At 39.4% G+C, this 24,674-nt stretch overlaps 2 protein-coding genes across 4 annotated transcripts; one reads left to right on the plus strand and one right to left on the minus strand.

Moving 5' to 3' along the window:
* Nucleotides 1-761: 761 nt before the first annotated feature.
* LOC124998145 (5-hydroxytryptamine receptor 3A-like) lies at nucleotides 762-4,232 on the minus strand. Its single transcript, XM_047572350.1, has 9 exons — nucleotides 4,138-4,232; nucleotides 3,878-4,023; nucleotides 3,670-3,714; nucleotides 3,486-3,592; nucleotides 3,216-3,385; nucleotides 2,188-2,303; nucleotides 1,693-1,903; nucleotides 1,450-1,608; nucleotides 762-1,323 (listed from the first exon to the last, which is right to left on the minus strand). Exons 1-9 carry the CDS (start codon nucleotides 4,211-4,213, stop codon nucleotides 1,073-1,075), a joined length of 1,281 nt encoding a protein of 426 aa, XP_047428306.1. The 5' UTR covers nucleotides 4,214-4,232; the 3' UTR covers nucleotides 762-1,072.
* Nucleotides 4,233-6,161: 1,929 nt separating this feature from the next.
* Nucleotides 6,162-16,456, plus strand: LOC124998377 (inward rectifier potassium channel 2-like). 3 transcript variants are annotated; one of them, XM_047572733.1, is made up of 3 exons: nucleotides 6,162-6,305; nucleotides 8,186-9,296; nucleotides 12,943-13,150. In XM_047572733.1, exons 2-3 carry the CDS (start codon nucleotides 8,205-8,207, stop codon nucleotides 12,985-12,987), a joined length of 1,137 nt encoding a protein of 378 aa, XP_047428689.1. In that variant the 5' UTR covers nucleotides 6,162-6,305; nucleotides 8,186-8,204; the 3' UTR covers nucleotides 12,988-13,150. The 3 variants fall into 3 exon arrangements, with proteins under 3 accessions (XP_047428689.1, XP_047428688.1, XP_047428687.1); XM_047572732.1 differs by lacking the exon at nucleotides 12,943-13,150 and having other exon boundaries at nucleotides 8,186-11,475; XM_047572731.1 differs by lacking the exons at nucleotides 6,162-6,305; nucleotides 8,186-9,296 and adding an exon at nucleotides 9,355-10,950 and having other exon boundaries at nucleotides 12,943-16,456.
* Nucleotides 16,457-24,674: the final 8,218 nt, after the last annotated feature.

The following is a 24,674-nucleotide window of genomic DNA, read 5'->3' on the forward strand; positions in this document are numbered from 1 at the left end:
TACCAGAAATTATAGTGCGTATTGAAACTTCCAGGTTGAGTCAGGTAACATCAGGGTTAGGGTTAATCAAATACTTGATCAGTTCAACGAGGTGGTGACCTTGTTGTAGCGCAGATCTGTCTGTATGGAATGATTCGACCACTGGGTGGCAATAAAGGCACGTCAATGTTTAGCCGAGGTAGCGTCCAATTCCTTATTTTATTTCAAAGGGAGGGGGAAGGAAGTGCTGCTTGGATGAACTAGGATCAGATTCAGTTTAGCAGGTGAATTCATGAAGCAGAAGCCAAGGAGCTATTAAAAGGTAAAAATATATAAAGTGAATTTATTTAAGCAAAACAGAAGTCTTATTTTGTTCTGTCAGGGACAAACTGACAAACAGAACAGAATCACAATCACAATCACCTGTACATAACTGTATATAAGTGAGAGTGATTTAGACTGCCAAAGGTTTTTTTTTCCATGGTTGTATGCATTTTTAATAGTAAACCTCCTTGGCTGCTGTACCTCATTTTATTTGTTTGTTCTTATTGTATGTGTCAACACTATAATGCAAGCACCTTATTCCACAGAATGGAATTTCTTTGGATTTATGTCTGGGATTACTGTCATACCAGCTATAAAGAGGATATTGTTGAATGTTGGATCAATTCTCAAGAATAAATCTATGTTCCTATAAATCTATATTCTTAAGTGAGTGAAGGAACGGTTTGGTCAAATTAGCAAAGGCCCAGTATAGAATAACCACAAACTATATATTTATTGTATAACATATATTTTATTATTATTAAAACTATTATAACTCATGATAGAAGTGAAATAAAAAAAATTCATAAATCTCCAGAAATAGGAAAACACACTATTGTTAACCATCCAGAGAAACACGTGCAAATCTACAACTTTTGGCATACTACAGTTAAACACATGAAACAACATGCATGCTGAGATTTTTGAATCACTCTTTGCATTTTGTGTGTATGCAATGTTTGAAATTGAAATTTCTGGTATGAAATTTGCAAATTTATAGAAAACAGCTGAATAGTAATGACACACACGTACACATCAGCCAGTTGCATTAGTACCAGAAATCAAAATGATTAACTGTGCATGTGTAAGTTACCATAACGGCAGTCATGGCCGAAAAGTATGCAGTAGCAAAAATGAAATAGAACCAGAAAAAGATCTTGTCCAGTTTGTTGGCAAACTTTTCATGCTGCTCGTTTTTCATCGCCTTTGTATCAAGACCTTCCAAGAATCTGACCACTTTTCTGAGCATTTGGCTGTTCTCCTCTGGGGCATTCGGCTGTCCAATATCAGTTTTGACTTCTGCAAAGAAATGACAGTCAGAATTTTATTTATTTATTTTTTTTGTTTTTTCAAAATTTATATTAGAAGTACTTCTTGACAGACTCAACACATGTAATATTCGCTTAACAGTCAACTCTTCCTCACCCTCATCCCCCTTCTCTTCAGTGCATCCTGTGTTTTTCGGATCTGACCCTCGGGAATGACAGCAGAAAATGAGGTAGCCATCTTCAGCCACCCGTGTCAGCAGTATGGACACCAGCATGCTCAACACCAGTAAGACCAGACAAATGCAGAAGTGGGTTCCTACAGCGCACACAGATACAGGGAACTATTCAGACTGTGAAGCTGTTTAAGGAGTTTATTTGTGAACAAGTGGGTTAGACTTACGAATAATAGGGCTGCACTGGCTGTCTCCGGGAAGCTGGTTGCTAAGGATGTTGAGGAACAGGGTGAAGCTGAGAACCAGAGTTACCTTGAAAGAGTTGCGTTCACCGCCTCTTAGTGGCAGAGCGAAACTGACTACATCAGATAAAATGATCAGAATACTTGGCAGAAGCAGTGTTATGAAGGGGTTGCTATATTTGATTTTCAATTCCACCTGGGGAAGAACACATGACATCATTTTATAGATCCACAGAGAAGAGAAGTGCTTCAAGAACCCCAGTATAAATTTTCTAAATTCTACTGAATTTTCCAGAGCACCCTATCTAGGGCTGCAGCAAACATTAAGGTAGTTTTTGCTCTATTAGATCTTAAATTAAGAAACAATTAAGTTTCAAGATGTGCTAATTTGTCTGTTGACTGTTTCAGCTATTCCTGAATTTATGAAATTGTTGCCTATTATAAATAGAAATGACTGTCCCTAGCTTGATATGAACTTACCATGATGTAGTTGCGGTCATTTCGTTTTTTCTCAAGGGTCACTCTGCCTGTTTCCCAGTCTCCATGAGTGCTATCAACTGTCTTCAATTCATTCAGTACCAGGTTGGAACCACATCCTGAATAAAGCACAGCCTTCGTCAACATTGTTTGTGTTGAAATCACATCACAGAGAGTAAGTTACTTTTTATTTATTAAAAAAAAAAAATACACTCTGTACACCAATCACGTGCTACATTTGATAATCTTCAGTAATTGAACTGAATTGTTATATTGAGTTTGGAGCAAGATGCTCCAAACTTGCTAATATGTTAGCCAGACCATCATCCACACTTACATATTTTTTTGTGGTAGGAAATTGTTCTTGAGTGGCTGTGTTAAGATGTGACTCTGGCAAGGATCAAATGGTTGGGGTGCAGTGACGTAGTCACATAATATATGTAAATTTATTTACAACAAAATGGCTCTTTAATATGTTTTATTTCTCCCTGTATCACTTGAAACATGGCCTGTAATTAAATCAAAATGCTGTGCTACCAGACTTAAATTCTGAGTGTGGCTACACCAGGCTAAGGTGAGACTGAAGTTACCCATTGTTTTCACAGTGCAAACAATGCATTTATGGTCTTATTGCACTGAATAAGGTGATATTGGTAGCTCTTTAATCACCTACTGGTGCTCAGTGCACTTTATAGTCACACTGACACATCTACCCATTTGGTCACACATTCACACACCAGTGGGAGAAACTCAAGGCATAGTGTCTTGCACTTTGGCATGTGGCATTTAACCGCTGAACCAGTTTGTGAATAACCTGCTCTACCTACAGAGCTACAGCTGCCCATATTATGTCACTGCTAAAAAACAAACTGGAATGTCATCTAAATGGTAAGGCAGATTTTTAGAAACTCTTTTAGCTAGTTTACAGACAGGGAAATCTGTTTTTGTTAAGGAGATTTTAATTAAACACCGTGTTTCTTCCACACATTTCTAAAAAATACAGTATGAATATGTACATCAGCTCAACTCACCGCCTGTGGACCAGGTCTGGATTGCGACAGGGCACTCATCCGCAGCAAAGGGATAGTTGAACAGATTGATTTCACAGTTTATCTCTGCATTGATGATAACATTGTGCAGCAAGGTACCGTTACTGTATACCAGCAGATCGTGAGAGCCGTGCTTCATGGTTGTCAGTATACTACACACGTACAAGAAATCAGATGTCTCAGATTAACTTAAACAACCTCATGAACTTAATTAGTGATTATAGAAGCTCTTGCGCAATGTCACAAACGTACCTATTTGTTACATGGATCTCTGGGGTCCAGATTTTATCCACTGGCAGAACCACTTCATTATACTGGTAAACTGATGTGTCCCATTTCAACTCAGGATCTGTCCATCTCTGTGATATAACATACAATTCAGTACATCTGGAACACTTTGTTTCTTTCTGATCACTTGGAGCTATGTTAGGCTTACAATTGTTGCTTTCAGGCGACTAATCAAACGGAGATCCTTTGTGTCCTGTTAAAAGATAATTAGGTTAGTCAAAACTATCATAGGACGAAAAGAAATGCTTAACAAGTCCACACTAATGAAGACGTCATACAGAACAAAATAGTTCAAACACTTAAACAGACGCTCTAAATCATAGAGAGCAACAACAAAACCTGTTAAAAATACTTACAACTGATAAAGTTTGATACTCTATGAATGGCACGTAAATAGGCTGGGTGCAGTTTTCGTCCTGCGGCTGAGACAAATATGTTTTGCCGATTAACATTTGAGCCAGACATCTGCGACTTGTGCAGTTCGACTCAGCATATGCAAAACCTAAAAGTGGAGATACACATTTTCACAAATACTTTTCCACATCCACTACGCTTTAAACATTTTTTTGTGTATATCATGATAATTGTAATACTTCTCAGGTTACAGCACACTTACCTGTTGTTAGTGAACTCAGTAAGAAGAGAGTTTTAGCCATTGTGTAGGCAGGACATTTGAGTATTCCTAACAGCATCACTGCAGACTGACTGACAACTGTGTGCCACTTTCTTTGGGTCTCAGTCTGACATGACTCTTAAATAGGCCTCTCTGTGACGTTTAACCACATATTCACAATACTGAACAGTGCATGAAGGCAGACAACAAGACAATATGACTCGACTGAGATGTCTTTTAAGACAAAACATTGCGTGATTAATTACAGAGAGCTGTGTGTTTGTCAGTAAGCCTGTGTAAACAGTTAGAACATAAGTGTTATTACGCTGCCTGGCTTAGTTGCCAGCAGATACAGGTAACTCCATCTGCTGTTTGTAATTATATCTGGCAGAGATGTTCTGTCTCACAATGACACTGCTGCTGTCATACAGCAGAGTAAGCTGAAGCACACAGTCAAACACAGAAGCAACCTGAAAGCGCCGGGTGTCCCTCTCATGAATGCAAAACAAAGATGGTTTCAGTGCTGCTGAGGAAAGGCGGGGTAACTAAAAGCATGCTGTTTTGACAGCTGGCCGATGAATTCCCATTTTTTTCATATTCATAAATGAACTCACAAGCTAGTTGGGTTACTCAGTATAATGCTATATCTAAATTGTGCTGCCAGGATATGCATTTTATATATGTAAGAATATGGTTGTTGTTCTATATGATGATAAAGAAATGTAATATATAGTAGGTTATTAAAAACTTACTAAAATTATATAATTATACAAATGATTGTTAAAAATATAAATTGACAGCATATAACCTTTGTTATCCTACAAATTGATATAGTCATTGCCTCAAGCTCTGATTTGCTCTCCCGTACTACAGCACTACCTCATGGCTATTTCCGGCAATTTCCGGTTCTTACTTGACAAATTCTCTTCTTGCAGCAAATCTGGCAGCTTTTGATCTCTCCAAGCTCTCCCTCTTTGACCATCACTGACTCCTGGTGTCTCAATTCAAGCCAAGTACTGTATCTTGCCAACACCCTGGCTTTTACTTCATTATCTCAGCACATGCTGTACACTGGTACACTGGTATTGTTTAAAACAACAATGATTGGTAGCAACAAATGAAAAAAAATTGTTTAATCAACTTGTTGGACGGAATTAATGTTTTCAGCAATATGTTACATTTTACATTGTATTTTGTGCAGACCAGTCTGGGTTATATCTAAAAAAGCATGTTGGAGGCACAAGGGAGACCAACACTGATCAGTGTATATCGATCAACAAATCATTCTTCTGTCATGTAGCTTTCATAGTCGGGTATTATTAGTAATCTAGAGATAGATGTAAACTATTTTCTGTCTGTGTTTCACATTCTTTTTATAGTCACTGCCTGAAAATGCCAGACTGATAAGCTGTTCTTTGGAGATTATCTTTCTGTGGAATGTCCCTTATCTCTGTCTTCACACATCATCTTACATATCCGATACATGGTGAATCATAATGTATTTTAAATAACACAACCAGGCTGGCCATGTTGACCTCTTTGCAGAAGGGCTGGGTGTCGTTATGGCTGCAATAAATGGGATTTATAGGGTTATGTGTCCTGGCGGCTGGGTTTTTGATGTTTCTTGTCTTATCAGGACTAAACTCAGGAAAAATGAGACAAAGAAATTCCTTGTGCCAATGAGAGCATCTCCGCCTGATTGAGAAAAGATTAACTTCCTGTCTAATGAATCACGGAAATCTGAGGGGCAGAAATGACAGAAATTGACCTGGAAAAATAACTTGCTTCTCGACCTAAAGATCATTGATATTTCCCAACTTTTATCATCTAGTTGAAGACTATTAAGATTGCACAACTTGTGGTTAATCTTGGACACAGTTAGAGTACATTTGTGTCTCAGATAACTTTATAATAAATAATTATATTTATTTATGACTACCATGAGTCATAAATATTTCTCAACTATGCAATCAGGCTTGAAACGGAAGTGACAGTGGAAAAGACCGCTGTGATATCAGACAAAACGGGACTTTGCCTCGAGACCAGGACAGCCCCCAATAATGTTACACACACTGCAACCAGCGGAAGTCGTAGTTTTGTACGCCGCGTAGAGCTTGCCAGAACTGATGGACTTCTGTGACACCTGATTTGCTCTCACTTCGCCTCTGCAAGTAAGTTTAACATTGAACAATATGTGCTTGTTTTGGTTTTGAGTGATAAAATGGGAAATAACACTATGTTTCAGTGGATCAGTTGTACTAATTGGAATGGATTAATAGCATAATTCTGCAGAAGCCATTTAATTGAGACTGCTTTAGTGTCTCACACAGCAACATGTGTGCAGCTTTCAGCATAGTCCCTCACAGTGATCTGTGAAAGGATTCAGATGAAACATGTAAAGAGAAAAACCAAAAAATAATTCTGGTACAAACAGTAAAGGCACTTCGGGAAACTGAGACTGTGACTGTGTGCTATTAGTGCTCAAGGTGGGGTAAGTTGGCTCCAGTGACCTGATTGTCCTTGTCGATGGACATGTAAACTGATTGCTAATTATTCACCTGCTGCTTATAATGTATTTTTTTGTATTTTTGTTATTTTTCTATGGATTGCTTTTGTTTCTTAGTTATCAAATGAGGACTTGCCTCAACATTACTGTGGCATAATTTGAAATACAAAAGAGACTGGAAGAAAGTTATCAGTCAGCACGTTATTTACTCTTTTTTTTTTTTTTTGATATACACTAGTAGTAAGTAAAGTAAAGTAAAGTAAAGTAGTCAACAATATTTGAGGTTCACAGTCCATTGATATATTTTGTGCACATTGCTTCTGAGCCACAGACATGGAGCTGTTAAAAATAAATGCTGACAAGGATTTACTTACATGGCGTTACCCGGCAGATACGAGCTAGTTTTACAGACTGCACTTGACACCATGGTCAGAACATTTTTACAGGTATTCACAATCGTGTGGTTTTTACAATGAAACCATATCAGGTGTAAAATTAGAACCTGTGAGAAGCCATGCCATAAACCGAGGTAAACATCAGCTACGTGTTCTCATTTACCTAAATTAGTCAATGCCAACTGGTGACTGACGGGCAGGAAGGACAAGATAAAAAAATAAAAGACTTTGTTGTCTCAACTACTTAAGAAAAGGTGACATGGTTAAAGTTTGACACTCTGGCGACATTTGGAGGTGAAAGCTGTTAGGTGTTGTAAGGGGGTAATCATTTACCCGCACAAGAACAAAAATAGATTCATAACCGCAATCTCTTAGGGCTTGTGGTGCAAAGACACAAATGATTTTGTTTGTGTTGTTGAAAGACAGCCGGCTGTTTCCCTTTCCACATATTTTTGTAACATCTGGGAGACAGCAGACTTTCGACTAAGGACACAAGCCAAAGGGATTAAAAAGAGACCCTGTTAAAATATTATAATATATTTGTATATTTATGCATGCCACAAAAATGGTTTAGATACTGTATTGGTTCTTACTTGACCTCACAATGTCTACACAAATAACGTTTGTAAAAATGTTTCACATGTACATATTGCAATATACAGTTTATATTTTGGCAAATGCTGAAATGATTCCCAGTTTATATCCATGAAACACATGACTGTGTCTATCAATCACTACATTGCGAAAACATCAAACTGTGGCAAGCTTTAATGGAGAAGGTTGAATAGAAAAAAATGATCTGCGTGGTTCATAAGGTGGCCATTAAAGTGTTTATAAAGACATCATAACTGATTTGGATAGTGTCCAGACCATAATTAACCTCAAGTAAATAATCAACGAATGAGAAGCTTGTGATCTTGAAGTACACAGCTTGGTACCGCTCAAGTCATAGTCTGCTGATAGCCTGAGGCACAGAGTGACCCAGGCTGTTTGCTCAAACGTAAAGTCTTCAGCTTCAACAAGTCAGAGAACCTTTTACATTTTAGTCATAGGTAAATGCTGTCCTTCCTGCCCATGAATACACTGTCAATGTTTAACTAACATAAAACAAAGCTAATGTGCATTTTTATCTCATCCCTATTTCCTACAGGAGACTGAATGGTATCAAAATGAGCACACAAATGACTGAACAGGTCATTGACACTCACTGCACCACAATCCACACACTAGGCAGACGGAATGGAAAAGGGAAGAGGCAGCTCCGATACATGCAGAAAGATGGTCGGTTCCCCGTGGTGTTTCAGAAGGTCCCTGGAGACTGGAGCCCATATTTCATGGACATCTTCACCACCCTTGTAGAAATCCGCTGGAGGGTGATGTTTCTGAGCTTTACCCTTTCCTACATTCTCTCTTGGCTCCTTTTCGGTCTCTGCTATTGGCTCATTGCCTACGTACATGGAGATACTGAGAATGTAAATAACAAACCCTGCATGGAAAATGTCCGTGGCTTCACTGCAGCTTTCATGTTCTCAATGGAGACCCAGGCAACAATTGGTTATGGGTTCAGGGGAATGACCGAGAACTGTATCGTGGCTATTATCCTGGTGACTGCTCAAGATATATTTAGCTGTCTTCTTGACACTATTGTCATTGGTATTGTTGCGGCTAAAATGGCATCTGCTCGTAAGAGAGCCCAGACGGTGGGTTTCAGCAAGTCTGCAGTGGTCAACCTTCGAGATGGGGTTCTGTGTCTGTCATGGCGCCTTGGCGACTTCCGAGGTAATCACATTCTGGAGGGAGTTGCTAAGGCCCAGTTAGTCCGTTATGTGAAAAAGTCGCTGGATTCTTTTGTGATGTCATATCAGGACTTGAAAATTCAGCAACGGGACATTATCCTTGCCACACCTACAACCATTATTCACAAGCTGGAGCCGGGCAGTCCTCTCTACAGCCTGGGCCCTCATGACCTTCTGGAGGATGACTTTGAACTGATAGTGTCTTTCACCTACACTGGTGACTCCACAGGTACGCTCCACCAGACACGTACCTCCTACACACCAGCAGACATCCACTGGGGCCAGCGTTTTGCGGACATATTGAAAATGGGCAGGAAGCACTATAAGGTGGACTACGCATTGTTCAATGAGACCACGTGGGTGCCAGTACCCTTTTGGAGTGCAGAGGAGCATGACAGACGGAGACGTCTTATAGAGGGCAGACCACTCCTATCATCAGTCAAGGGAAATGGACATGTCTTCCAGGTGAATCTTCACATCACAGAGGAGGGGGTGAATCAAACCTGCCTGTAGGGCATTACAATGCACAATTATACAATGCAGGAATGACAGGGCAGAGTTCCCATATCGTTAGCCTAATTTCATAATTGCCAAAGTCTGAACGTTTTCGGAAAACAAGAAAAAAAAGATAGCAAGCAGTTTTATTGAGTCAATCAAAAAATAACAATTATACTGTTGGGCTAAAAATATGGCTACTTTTTAAGGATGGTTGGTTGAATGTAAATATTTGTGAATGTACATTGTCAGTAATTTGAACCCTCTTGTTATGTTGAAGGTAACTGACCATTTTTAAAGTTTAAAAATCTTTAAAAAATATATATATACAATACAAAACTTCTTCTGCTTGGTTTATCTTGCGTAATCAACATGTTTATATTATATAGTACATCCTGTTCGGGTCAATTTGACAGGAGTTAGATGTCTCCCTATACCATTGACCTCATCTGTAAAGTGCATAGTACTGTTAATGACTTTCGTCGGGAACCTTTTCTGTTCCTGTGATCAAATTCAGCATTCTACTCAGGAAGGGAGGGCCAAGACATATAAAGATTCTCTGAATGAGAGTCCTGCCAACTTAACTTCTGATCATGAAATAGAAGCTGTGTCTGAAGATGAAGACCTTCTTGACATCAATTCTAAGTCTGATATTTCTGATAATGAACCAACAGAGACAGCTGCTATTTATATTCCTCTAAGCAAGACATATACATCAAAAAAATAGTGAAATGCATGGCCTTCATCCCCAAATATGCATCAGACAAAACTGTCTGCAGAAAACATAACAAATGACTCACTTGTCTTGAGCGGGTCATGTGATCCTGAACAAAACAGGTTTCCCCCATCATAAAAAAATAAAATGGAAAACAAAAATTTTAAACAATGAATGTGTATTAAAACTGCCGTATTTTATATGTCTTATATGTTTTTCCGATGTACATTTAAAAAAAAAAAAAAAAAAATGGTCAAATTGAACCAGAGAAATCACTGCTGTTCCTGAGAAATGAACATAACAGGAGGGTTGATGGATTTCATGAAATAAAAATGTAAATGAAATAAAATGTGATCTTTTTCATAAGAATCATAGGGGTGACCGCAAGCACGTTAGGGTATCCGATGCCTGCGCTTGTGTGAATTTAGTCCTCTTTATAGCTCTATATCGCCATCCTGTGTTCACACACTGCAACCTGTCTTCCACAATACTCACTATACTTGTGAAAAGACCATCTATCCAGAAAGTACATATTTGCCTCGTTGTCTAGACTTAAGTATAGTTCATTAATTTTATTTTTATCATATATACCAAGTTTTAAGGGACACGCGTCGCGTTGTTTCTTGCTTCCATGCAACCTCTCTGTGGAAGTGCTGCGTCCTTCCATTGGCCAGCACATCGACGGGGGCGGGGACAGGCCCACGTGCTTTTTAAAGTCTGTCTTTGCAACGACAAACATCTTCTTCAGTGCAGCTGGAGAGGGTTATGGCAGAAATTTCAGTTCCACACAGGAAGCTTGGAGAGCATAATAAAAAAGCCGAGAGAATAAAAGAGAGGAAGTGTGCGTATCTGTTGCACATGGGACTTACTTCATTGAGAAAACATACCATTTGCATCAAGGACCAACGGGTAGGTTTAAAAAGCAGGAATGATGTGGACTAAAGCTATTGTCACCTAGTTTTTGAAAAACTTTGATGAGTCCAGTGTTGTATTGAGAAATTAAATATAAATCACCTCTGGAAAAATGCTTTTAAGTTCAATAATTTAACTTTATACATATTATTAGTGTTGTTTATGCTGTTATCATTTTTATTATCACTACTTGTAGTTGTATTAGCATTGTTATTTCATTTCTGAAACTTAAGAGACTGGAGCAGGATGTGGACTGGTTGAATTCTGCATTCTGCCTCTGTCCTTGATTTGAACTGATCTCTGTAGCTCATAATTTCTCTGTGTGATGTGAATTCTTGCAATATTGTCCCTGTAGAATGAAGTATGAAATATTAATAAATAACATTAACACAAAATCATTTAAATTGCTCAAAAATATCAGATTATAATAAAATGAATGCTGTTTTTAATCAACGGCACCATCTGAATGACTGGATGAAGTTATTGATTTGTAATAAAAAATAGAGCAGCTTTATGTAACCATTTTCCATCTGTCTCAGCTGTTGGTTCTAACTGCATGGGAACTCACGCAGTCGCAGGTTGTGTGGCTTTGCAGGAGGTTTGGTCTGTCACAGTGCAGCAACCTGCTGTAATGAGTGGTGTGATTTATAGATAAAAGCTAGCACAGAAACCGAAGCAAACTGTGCAATAATGAAAAGAGACTGCAGTCTAATCACTGTGTGTATCCACACACCAAAAAGCTAGATATTTGACTATATAGTGTTACACAATATATCAGAATACTTACTTATAGGGAAAACTGAATGGTCTGCATACTTGTGAGCAATACTTAATATTGTACTTGCCAGTTTCCTGTGGCAAGTCTTTATTTTACTGTTACTAAGAACTTTGTGATATTTGCTTTCGTTTTAGTGGAACAAAAATTTAATCTAATTAGATTTAGGTTTCCAAAAAGAGTTACTGAAACCCATTCAAACAAAAATTCTTTGCTATGCCATGCTCAATGAACTAAGTATTCCCAGTGGAATGAGTGACATGTTGCATTTTCTGACTGACCCAGCAGTGACATCATAGCTGAGAAAAACAAAGATGATGCAGGGAGTCTACGGCTGCTCACATCTTAAAGCATGAAATTTGATATAATTATTATTCACAGTAATTAAGAATTTCCTTTTGTGACATCTGTACTTTGCTATCTAAGTAATATTAACCTTAATCAGAAAGAGCAGTTGCCTGTAATCATAATAATAAACATAATAAAAGGGAACCTATTAAATATGAACCTTTTTAACAGTATAGGAGAATTTGGAGGAGTTTTAAATGTAGGTAGATATTTTGGCACAAGCAGAGCATGTCTGGCTGTCCATAGACTTTTGTAGCCTGTGGTGATTTAACAGACCTCTCATTCCACACAGCAAGTCAATAACTTTTCTAATTTAGCTGCCCTTGTTCCTCTATCACATATAATGCAAGGTTACTGGTTCATTAATTGTGGTTCGTTGTAACTGTGTTTGCTCAATAATCCAATGTATTAGTGAATATGCGTCAGGTTTTTGCATTCACGCAACATGTAATGTGTTGTAACACATTCTGCACAGAGTCGCTGCTTGTACTGTATCTTTGTCCCAGCAATTACCTAGATTATCATGAACTTGATCAGTAATTTGATTCAGCTCCTCATGAATGGACTTGTGACATGCCTAATTACAAAAATCAGCATAAATATCATGTATGGAATGTATGGAAGAGGTTGAACAATATTTTAATCTGTTGTTCTTGATAGACAAAACGCAGACAATGTGCTTTTTGACCGCCTAGCTTACACTGTTACACTGTCTGTATAGTGTCAATACAAGAATTGTACGGGTACATTGGAGAGTCCAATGCATTATTTAGACAGCAGGTAACCACACACCCTCATAGACTAATCTTTGTTCTGGTTCCTGACAATTACTTTAAAACTGTTTTTCTTTGTGTGTGTTTCCACAGCTCACTTCATTGATGAGGTCTGAAACAGGAGTCAGAGAGGAGTGACTTGCCCTCACCTACAGTGCTCAGCACTGTCAGAGAATCCTACGTTTGTCCAAACTTTCTCCACGAGTTTGTCCTGGGATTATTCAAAACTGTTTCTCCAACGCTTTTACCAAAAACTTAGACTGTTTTCCAAAGCAGAATCGGCCCAGCCCTCCCAGGTGGAAGTGATGGGGAGTGTGCGAAGCCACCGTTACAGCATTGTGTCCTCTGAAGAAGACGGCATGAAGTTGGCAACAATTGCTGTCCCCAATGGCTACGGCAATGGCAATGTCAACAAAGGCCACACAGGGCACCAACATCAGAGCCGCTTTGTCAGGAAGGATGGCCACTGCAATGTGCAATTTATCAATATGAGTGAGAAAGGCCAACGTTATCTGGCAGATATCTTCACCACCTGTGTGGACATTCGCTGGCGCTGGATGCTGCTCCTATTCTGTCTTTCTTTCCTGTTGTCGTGGTTGTTTTTTGGTTTTGTCTTCTGGGTAGTGGCCCTCTTGTATGGAGACTTAGAGAATGAGACTCAGATGTGTGTCTCCAATGTGAACAGCTTCACAGCTGCCTTTTTGTTTTCAGTGGAGACCCAAACCACAATTGGCTATGGTTATCGCTATGTGACAGAGGAATGCCCTGTTGCTGTTTTTATGGTGGTCTTCCAAAGCATTGTGGGTTGCATTATTGATGCTTTTATCATTGGTGCTGTCATGGCCAAGATGGCAAAGCCCAAAAAGAGAAACGAAACCCTGGTGTTCAGCCACTACGCTACAGTGGCTATGAGGGATGGTAAACTTTGCCTTATGTGGCGGGTGGGGAACCTGAGGAAGAGCCACCTGGTGGAGGCCCATGTAAGAGCCCAGCTGCTCAAGTCCCGCACCACTGCTGAAGGAGAATTCATCCCTTTGGACCAGGTCGACATCGACGTAGGCTTTGATAGTGGCATTGACAGAATCTTTCTGGTGTCTCCAATTACCATTGTGCATGAGATTGACGAGGACAGTCCATTCTACGAGATGAGCAAACAAGAGTTGGAAACAACAGAGTTTGAGATTGTAGTAATCCTGGAGGGTATGGTTGAGGCTACAGCCATGACTACTCAGTGTCGGAGCTCCTATGTGGCCAGTGAGATTCTCTGGGGCCACCGCTTCGAGCCAGTGCTCTTTGAAGAAAAGAACTACTACAAAGTGGACTACTCTCGCTTTGACAACACCTATGAGGTGCCCAGCACACCCAACTGTAGTGCCAGGGAACTGGCGGAGAGGAAGTCCAGTGCCTCCAGCTCAAGGAACTCCTTTTGTTACGAGAATGAAGTGGCTCTTCAGAAAGTTGAGATGGAGGAGGAGTTTGACGAGGTGAAAAACAGGGACATGAGCTGTGTTGAGGTTGGTGCACTTGAAGACACAAACACAGATGTGGTCTCAGACTCTGAAAGCAACTTGGACTCTTTACCTTTGGAGTCAAGGCCTTTGACGGCAGAATCAGAAATGTGACTGCAGGTGTAAAGAAGTGTTTAATCTTACCTGAGGGTATGTCAAAGTTTGTTTGGACATTGGTCCTGATGCTGTTCTAATAGTGCATGACAGTTTGTAAAATCCTGTGATGAAATTCTCTATGCAGAACTCCATTCATGTGATACAACGGAAAACCAAACATGTTATAGTGTATGGCAAGTGATGTTAAATTTATTACTTCCATGGATGGCCAGAGGGATGAAATGAATTAGATGTGTTCACTTACAAACTGTAAAGCCTCTTTCTTGAATAACAGTATCTAATATACGCTTTCTCATTAAGCATTCTTGGTGTACAGTTCTCTTTTTCAGGAGCTGGCAATCAGCTAAAACAGTTTAAATGTCTTCAATCTTAAAAAAACAAACAAAAAAAAAATAAAAAAACTGAACCTAAAAAGTTCTGAGATTTGCTTCATGCCAAGGAGGCAACCTCAATGTATGAATTTTGAAAAACCTTAAGTTTAATAACTTGTTTTAAAGACTACTAAATCAACCAACCAGCACAATACAGTATCATCTGTTAATGAGCTGGTCTCTTGGCAAAGTTTATTCCTCAGTGTGTTGTTCTCATGGCGTGTACAGGAAAATGCTGCCTTGCACAGAATACGAGGGCAAGTACATTATGCTCCTCAAACTATCAACTTGTAATTATAGCATCTTTTGCAACGTGTGCCTTAAGAAAAGTCATAGTCCCAGTAGATGCACTCAGGTGGTTTGGCTTTGACTGAGCACACACTGCATTAGATGTCACAGGAATAAGAAAAAATAAAAATAAAAACATTAACATGTGATTCACTGTGCAGTGCACTGCGACTTCTTACATCTCTTTGTGTTCTAATGTGCAATATTGTTAAGTGGTGGAAAGCGGCAGGAGGCTTGACACTAAGCCAAGGCTGTGAATGTTGATGATAAGTGCTGCTACGTTACATGCTGTATGTTCAGACAGAAATCTATAGGAGCCAAAATGTATTATTTCTTTTAATGTATCCATTTTCAAGATTGCAGATGCAGCCTTTATTGTTATTTGTAGCTGTAGATAAGCATGATACTGTCAGTGTGTTTCAAAAACCAGAGATTTTTCCCAATAAGAGCAAAACAGTTTTATTACGTGAAGCCAAATTTCTACATGTATATATTTATATATATGAGACTCTCCAATGTACCCGTACATGAGAACTTTCCTTATCTAACAGTGGTCACACTGAAATTAGATCTTAACATTATCTACTTTATGTTAACGTCATTGTTCTTGCATGGGAAACATGTAGGATTTGGACACATCCTAGTTAACCCTCTCAGTTAACCGCTGCGGGTCTTGTGAAGTTATTTGTTATTTCTGAATGGGCCCTTGCTTTGTTGTTATTTAATTTACAATCAAAAATTCTAAACAGATAGCAAATGCTTGATTTCAGTCTTACAGAGCTACCTACTACTCTAGGTGTTATTGTGACACATTTAAGCTTTGATAAAGTCAGTGGATACCAGAACACTGTAGTGCTTCTCTGGTAAGGATATCTATTAAAACATTTTATATGTTTTCACAATGATACTTCTCCTGTGTTAGGGGTTTATTTTTCTACCAGGGTCTTCCTACCTTCCTGCACAAACCAGAGACTGCACAGATTTTTTTTATTTTTTTGTAAATTATAATGCACATATTGGATATTGCAGTTGTTTAAAACTGTTGATGTTACGCTTTTTCAAATAAAAAAATAAAAATAAATCCAAGGTGTTGATGCATTAATTTTAAACGCCACATTGTGCCTGTGTGATCTTTTAACTCATTGACAATTTAATTCTAGATTATTCTACTCAGCAAAAACATTCCAGGAGCAGACATGTTGACCCAAAATGTGTGACATATGGAGCGGTGAAGTGCCGGCCTGTGTCACTTACTGCTACTCTAATTTGAAGCCATGTCCCCAGTTCCAGTCTGCTGGCTATCTCAGACGTCCTGGCATCATTAACATACTGAACTGACTGACTCTGGTTCTGTGAAAAGGTTGCAGAGAGTACTGCTGGAAGTAATTTTCAATGTGAAATGAGTCCCTCATTCATTCCTCTTATTCTCTGTCAATAAACTGTGGAACAAGTGTATTGGGTGTGAAATAAGAAAAAAGACATTAAATGGTAGACTAAACATGAATGTAATAGTTTTGTTATTTGGCTTTGAGAATATTCTAAAAACACAAAGTTTGAATATAAAAAAGTAATAGGTGATCATCTGTCCACAAGACCCCGTGGACAGATTGCATAACCAATATGCCAAAATTGATATTCAACCAGTATAGTTTGTTCATGCAACAACTTCTCTAGATTAGCATTAACATACATAATGTTACAGCTGTTATAGATGTGACTGACATAGTTGCATCATAGCTGAACTTCTGTTTGCATTATGACACATCTTTTGGCAAATTAAGTTATGTATTTTCCATCCACAGTACCAATCTGCCAGCATAGACTAGATCTCATCCAGGCAGAATGTGACTGATTGATCACACACATCCGCAGTGAGGCAGTAAGCCGATGTGATTTGTTTCTACATAGGAAGTGGCTGCTGCCCCTGGGCTTTTTCCACATTAGCCAATGAAAATACCACGAAGCTCCAGTTTAAGGTAAAAGCTGTTTTCTGTTTGCATTTAATTTTCAATGAGAACCTCTCGTCCTTGTCCTTGTAAAAACTGATAGATGAAAATGTCCTCTTTTAGATTCTTGATTCCTGACATTTGTCACATCAAAAGTTTTCGTCCAGATGTGCTTATACCAGCTTCCTTGAAAAAAAAAAAAAAGACTTTAGCAATACCATAGCCAGCTTTGTGCAGCATTCACAGTGAAATCTAACTAAATCAAATGGTAGCTGTTCTGTCTGTGCTGGGTGCACTGTTTAAAAGAAATTGACAGACAATGTTGGCCAAGAGCCTGTCGATGCCGCTGATGACGTCTCTGTTGAAATCCCCCGAACTGGCTTACTAACAACAGGCTAATCAGTCTGACCTTCAGCTTAGGTTGGTGAATATGAACATAAAGAATTCATTATAAAGCAATACGTGGCATGTCATGTATTTGACATTACTGCATAAGGCTTCAACAGTTTCTGCATTTTAGGCAAAAGACAAAGGCATATATTTTATGTTTCAGGCTTTAGCAAGTGTGTTTAAAACATAAAGATATGGCCAGCAAAAGTGTAGCATTTGTTCTCCTGTCAAACCTTACACAGCCAGAAACACTCTGGATCCATTTCAGTGACTGCCACCTGGAGAAAGTTTATGCACATAATTTTAAAGTGTGTTTTAAAATCATAGACAAATTTATTGCTCACTAGGAAATGTGCAAAGTCTGGACAAAGTCATTTAGAAAGGTTAGTATAAGAGTACTTGAGGTCTTATATAGGCCACATCCGCCATTTTCTTCATAAATAACTATGTGCGCTTGCTCTGGATTAATCTCCATCTCTTCTCTTGCTGCAGAGGTGGAGTGGGGGTGGGGACATCATCTTTGTTTTAAAAAATATTTTGTAAAAGTCAAACATGGTGACCTGTGTGATTTTACACTTTCTTTACTGATGGCATGAACTCTGCTTCAGTTCAGTGAGATGGTCTGTTGCATCGGCTGTAATAGATATGTCTGAATGGACTGTTGGTAACTCATTTATACACTCCTAATCAAAATCTTAAGACTGGGGAAAAAAATTAGAAGAATCTGTATTTTGTACCATTGGATCATAACCAGGTTCTAAGCAGACATTCAAAATGCGAAAACAAGAAACTGGAGCGAGAGATAAATACAGATAGAAGGCAGTTTATTAAAAACTGTATATAAACCGAAACTGAAATATTGCGGGGAAACTCAAATCTACGATAATGCCATCAAATGGGCGAGAACCTCCTATTTCATCAAACTTATTTCAGATAGACAGAATGACCATAAATTCCTGGTGCTTCTCTACAATAATTTTTTTAAGTAACCCTGATTTTAAAACGTCCTCCATGATCCCAACAATTGCTCTATGTGGGGACTTTGCAGACCACTTCAGTAGTAAGATTGATGTCATTAGATTCACTTTTTTTTTGAGGAAAAAAATGGAGCATTTTGTCCTGGTTGATGCTGAAATTTGGTTCAGTTTTCTCCCGAGTTAACCCAAAAACCTACCTGCCTTTTAGATCCTATTCCCACATTGCCTTTAAACATTTTATGGATTCTTTGAGTTTGAACTTTTAAATATTATAAATTGCTCTGTCCAGACAGGTGTCTTCCCCACTGTCTTCAAAACCGCAGTGGTGAAGCCCCTTCTGAAGAAGAGCAATTTGGATCCTCATATTCTTAATATCTATAGACCAGTATCCACCTTACCATTTTTAGGTAAAATTTTAGATTTTTTTTTCTTTAATCCAATTAAAAGCACGAAAGAACATTTTAGAACAATGTCAATCAACGATTTCACGTATAATATGGACACGCAGAAACTTTCAGTCCTGGTGCTACTGGATCTAAGCGCTGCTTTTGACACAGTAGATCACCACATTTTGTTAAACAGACTCATAAACCTGGTGAGCCTCTCTGGTACTGTGCTTAACCGTTTTATTCCTATTTCTCAGATCATTGTTTCTTTATAATTTTGGATACCTGTCCCTCAAGAACCCATAAAATCAAGTGTGGGGTTCCCCAAGGTTCAATTTTAGGCCCAATACTTTTTAATCTTTATATGCTTCCACTTGGGGCCATCATCAGGAGGCACGGCATCAATTTTCACAGCTACGCTGATGATACACAGCTCTATATCGCCATGTCTCCTGATCACACAAGGCCAGTTGATGCCCTTTTAGGCTGTATTTTACATATAATGTCATGGATGGGAGATAACTTTTTACAGCTCAACCAAGATAAAACAGGGTTTTAATCATTGGTCCTGAAGGGAAGTGAGAGAAACTTTTATCCAAACTAAGAGATTTTAAACCATCACAATGTGTCAAAAATCTGGGTGTCCTTTTCCACTCTGAGCTTGATTTTATTCCACATATTAGAAACACGACAGATTTTTTTTTTTTTTTTTCATCTTAAGAATATAGCCAGAGTTTGCCCCTTTCTCTCTCTCTGGCCAGCACAGAGGTGCTAATGCATGCTTTTATTTCTAGTCGTATAGATTATTATAATGCCCTGCTTTCTGGTCTCCCCAAAAAGAGTATTTCACAACTTCAGCTGCTCCAGAACTCAACTGCACGTGTGCTGACGAGGACCAGAAAGTGGGCTCATATTACACCAGTTTTAGAATCACTGCATTGGCTCCCTGTGCGTTTCAGGATTGAGTATTCCATCCGAGTTAAGTATGCATGTGTGTAGTATGCTATGTGTCAGTGTGTGTGTGCTTAAATGAAGGTCTGGGGTATAGGGAGGTTTGTTGGGGTTTGTTTTTTGTAAGGGAAGGGGTGTTTGTTTTTAAAGGACTGTGTGTTTGTATTATGTGTGTTTTAAACAAAAAAAAATCATTTAGGAGCGCTTGATGTGAGTGTTTTCAGAAGGCTGGTGCTCCATGTAGTGAAAATGTCTTCAAGTTAGGACATCCACGGTCTGAAACTGACATCTGTTTATGCCATCCATCCCAAAGCGTTCTCAGTGGGATTTAGATCAGGGGAACACGGAGGATGGTCTTAAAGAGCAATGTTATCCTCCTGGAAGACCCAGTCCTTGCCCAGACGAGGACCCTCAGACAAGAGGGATGCCCAGTCCAACACCTCCATATAGCCAGCCGCTGTTTGGCGTCTCTGCATCACCTAGAGTTCTATTGTTCCACTGAAGGAAAAAGTGCCCCAGATCATGACAGAGCTACCTGTAGTGGAATCTCTTTGCCATGTCAATAACTTTTTTCCTAGTCAGAGAATAAAATGATCTTCTACTTTTCAGTGTCTCATGTTTGGTGTCACCTTGCAAAGTCTTAAAAGTTTGTGGTGTGGAAGGAGATATGTGTTTTGTTCTTGAAGCCCTCCTCTTGCAGATGCTTGTGCTCTTGTGGTTATTAGGCTGTGGTCAACATCAGTAATGGCCTTCATAGGCCTGTGTCTTCAGGGATAGTACGTTAGATCCCCCAGTTCAACACAGGTAAAATGTGTTGAGGACTTTCTTGTCCTGTAACTCTCAGGATCTTTTAAGGAATTTAGAATGACTGTCTCACTGCATCCAACCTTGGCAGTGATGGTGCATTGCAAGAGGCCTTGTTTGTGCAGGTCACAAACAACATCAATCATGCTAGGTTCAAAGACAGAAAACCGTTTAGCCTTTACCATCAGGAGGTCATGACAGTGTCTACTTACTGGTTACGATCCACCAGTGCAAACTGGTAAGTTTTTCCCCGATCTTAGGATTTTGGTCAGCAGTGTATAATGAGTTACCAACAGTCTATTCAGGAATACCTCCCCTCTTGAAGGTGATGAGTGAGACAGATCCTTCAATCTACTAAGTCTGAAACCAATGCAGAGTGTGTAGGATAAAAGCGTGCCTCTGTGGAGATGACAAAATAAAGGTTTACAATCTTGAAGACATAATTTGTGTGATTTGTTTCTCTAAATTTGTGGCCTGCAAAGAAGAATATGCATTGATATAGAACCTCCTTTCTCCTCCTGTCATTAATCCAGGATATTGCAAATGCTATTTGCATGTACTGTAGGTACTTTATTATTTATTTATTTAGTTTTCATTTACTTTACCCGTCACTTTAATTTTTAGTCTTTTGCCATGGATATTGAGACATGTACTGTATATTAAATGGTCTAATGGGCATATTGGTACTCAAAGCGCTTTCCAGTCACAGTGGCACATCTACCCATTTCCTCACACAACCAGACACAAAAGTGTCAAGTACTGGGCTCAACAGGGGCTACTGTGTCTTGATCAAGGACACTTCTGCATGAGATAAAATAATCCTTTATTAATCCCACAGTGGATCAAACCACTAACACTCTGGTTGTTCGATATGCTACAGCTACTGAGCCACAGCCACCTCCTTAACACAACTATTTGCTGCCAGAATATTTATCAAATGTAACCCAGTTCTTCCTTATTTCACTTGTAGCCTGACTATATTGAATTTCATTTTACATTTAGAGCACTGACAAACATATACACATCTACAAACACACGTAGCCTACATACCTACAAACACACACAGTGGCACTCATTTAAGCTTCATCTTTGACAGCTGAGTGTCTCATGACACTCAGGGGAATCCAGCAGGTAAGATATGTTGGACAGGATTCAGGCTTTTTCCATTCCCCAGCATGCTGAAAGACAGTGTGTATATTTATTCACAGTAGGTGTGTCTGGTCACACATGAGGCATCTAAAAAGCCTTCAGCTTACAGCAGCTTAAATGCAGTACTGCATGTTTATGTGCTGTTTGAGTTTATTACTTCACCATTTACCTTCCCTTTGAATGCAAATGCAAAGTTTGTATGCATACATCCTCAATGGGGTAGAAAACATTGACAAACTAATACATTGCTATATTTGTGCCAGTAACTGTGTATCTATTCATGTCACTGACCTTTATCCTTCTGGCTTTGGGTCCTCTGACCTTGACTAATACAGCGAGAGCCAGGAAACAATGGGGATACCTACTTTATGTCCATTGCTGGCTCTTAACCATTAGCACTTTGTACTGAGAGGACCTGGCTCTGAATGGTATCACACTTGTTTACTTTAATGGAGTCAGATCAGCAAGTGAGCCACAAAATAAAACACAAAGCACTCATGACCCTCCTTTATGTTACCTGCTCTCATTATAACAAGTTCCACAGGAAAATGCTTTTTTTGATTAGATCCACTTGCTGAAAATGATTAAAATCACCCTTGCTCAGGTGTTCAGATCAGTGACTACCGTCTGTGGCCTTGTTTTCTCTCACTTTGTTTTCTTTCTTTTCATTGATGGAAAATTTAAAGGACAGGAGATACTTGAGAGGGGCTTGTTTATGAAGACAGCTGAGGAGAGGTGGATACCTCTGAACTGTGTCCAGCCCTTCAGTGATAAAGGTTACCACTAGACTGGTCTTGCCAGCGAGCCACTGTATTCACACACTGAGCTCCACCAGCTGTAGATGTAAGTGCCAGAGAGTGCATTGCTTATTTTTGTCCACTGTCAAATAGCCAAACGGTGTTGGGTGTGAATTGAAGTATGTTTTCTTATAAATATTACCATTTTTAAATGATGTATGATGATCTATGATTATCTATTCTATTTTTTATTCTTCATTTCACAGAATTGTTTCTGTAACCTATGCTATTAGTTCTATGTTAAAAAAAGGACCAAACTCTTCAATAGGTTTTGTAAAAATCTTTCTTAATGGAGCTGTTGTCTTCCAACTAACTGTGTTGTGCAGTCAGGCCTCTCTGGACCAACGCTTCCTCAACTAAAAGAGCTTAGGGCAGCCTACAGCCAGGGTTACTATAACAATATCTGGGCAACAACAAACATCCGCTCCAGGATCCCTCTGGAAGACAACCAGAAGTAGAAACACATAAAGAGGGAACCACACTTGGACTCAGACTTGTGTTGGTTGTTCACTGTCCAGAGATAGATAAAAGAGAATGAGTACAGTTCATTTCAATTATTCACTTCACTTCACTTCAACTCAATAATTTGAAAATGAGGCTATGGTGACAATGCAACCTATGCAAAACATGTGCAGCTCATCCACCTCCCCAGAACTGTAACTATGCGCTGCAGCGACGCAGACTGGAAGAGCTATGATTGGTCAGCTTAGTTGTTGCGCACTTCCGCTTCAGTATTTCTCCTACTGAAACTATTGCTGAATGGAGTAGAAATGAGAACACACACACACACACACACACACACACACACACGAACAAACACACAGGGAGAACGGAGCTCATGGTAAATGTAATGCAATCATCCTCCTCTCCACGTTAAATTTAATTCACATAGACCAAGATTAGAGAACGCAATCTGTGAGCCTTATACCCTGTGGAATAGGACACCAGGTAGTCCGACTCATACACATGGCCCAGGTCGGCTGGAGCAAGCCAATCGAATCCCCACCAGACAAAGCAGATGGTCGACATCATCTCCTCTAGGTGAGATTATCTTCTTGGCGGCGGTTCTCATGAGTGGATGATTAGTGGCCAACAGTGGCCTTTCTGCCATCCGTCAGCGGGATGCTGATGCTGAGTTTCGCATTGTGTCCCATGGCAGGAAGTGGGTCAAAGCACTTCCCAGTGTGGTGCAGTGAACATGACAAACATCCTGTACCTGCCTCCTGTATTTGTGTAAAAAATACTAAAATTTCATACTAAAATTATATAGTTTCATACTATTATATATTTTGATCTAACTTTCTTGTGTTGAGAGAAGACAGAAAATCAGCCATCTGAATTTTATTAAATTAAATAATTAGTGATAACAAGGAATCAGCTACTTCATTCTAACATAACAAGTGAGCTATTCTTTCTGCTCTGATTGCAATTCCCCCACCCCCACCCCCACCCCCATCCTCATCCACCCCCCCACCCACCCACACACACACACACACACACAGGAAGATTAATCCTTACGTCAGAGCACAATTTTCACTCCAGTTCTGCCTGTCCTGAGATTACAGAGGTGGCTTATGGTTGGTTTAAGCAGGTCTGCTGCACCAAGGAAAACAATGCAGCATGCTCTGGCAGAGATGACGTGACTTCTGATTAAGAGAGAGGGGGGAAGGTCAAGGTAATATTATCAGCTTCATCAGCTTAAATATAGTGGGATGGATCAGTGATACACAAGTAAAGCTGTGCCTAAATTAGCAACTATATTAAAAGAATTGAAATACATGACATGGACACGGTTGTGGAACAGCAAACATGTGCAGTATTTCTGTTGCCAAAGGAAGGGGTGATTCCTTAGTGAGGACTAATCAATGCAATGTAAGCCATCTCTGCTCTAGAAGAGCACTGAAAACAGTTTTCCATGTCCAGTAAGAGTAGCAGGTAAGAGGAGAAGACCCACACACCAATTAGGTACATACTCACACCAGAGAGAGGGCTCACAGTTACACTTAAGGGCTCAGGTAATCAATGTCTTATCTCTAGACTTTCCTTATCACATGCAGCACTGTGGACGCAACACAAGTACCTTCACATGTAGAGTCAACATCCTCTCTAAACAGAGTCGACCTGCACTGGTGGCAGGGGAA

The sequence above is a fragment of the Mugil cephalus genome, chromosome 20 (genome assembly GCF_022458985.1).
Source record: "Mugil cephalus isolate CIBA_MC_2020 chromosome 20, CIBA_Mcephalus_1.1, whole genome shotgun sequence".
NCBI classification, from domain to species: Eukaryota; Metazoa; Chordata; class Actinopteri; order Mugiliformes; family Mugilidae; genus Mugil; species Mugil cephalus.

Excerpts from the sequence above, each read along its gene's own strand:
- LOC124998145 (XM_047572350.1), bottom strand. The coding sequence starts at position 4,213 with ATGCTGTTAGGAATACTCAAATGTCCTGCCTACACAATGGCTAAAACT. Across the intron at positions 3,715-3,877 it reads AGTATCAAACTTTATCAGTT|GACACAAAGGATCTCCGTTT; the intron begins GTAAGTATTTTT and ends ATCTTTTAACAG. Across the intron at positions 1,904-2,187 it reads ATGACCGCAACTACATCATG|GTGGAATTGAAAATCAAATA; the intron begins GTAAGTTCATAT and ends GTTCTTCCCCAG.
- LOC124998377 (XM_047572731.1), top strand. The coding sequence starts at position 13,155 with ATGGGGAGTGTGCGAAGCCACCGTTACAGCATTGTGTCCTCTGAAGAA.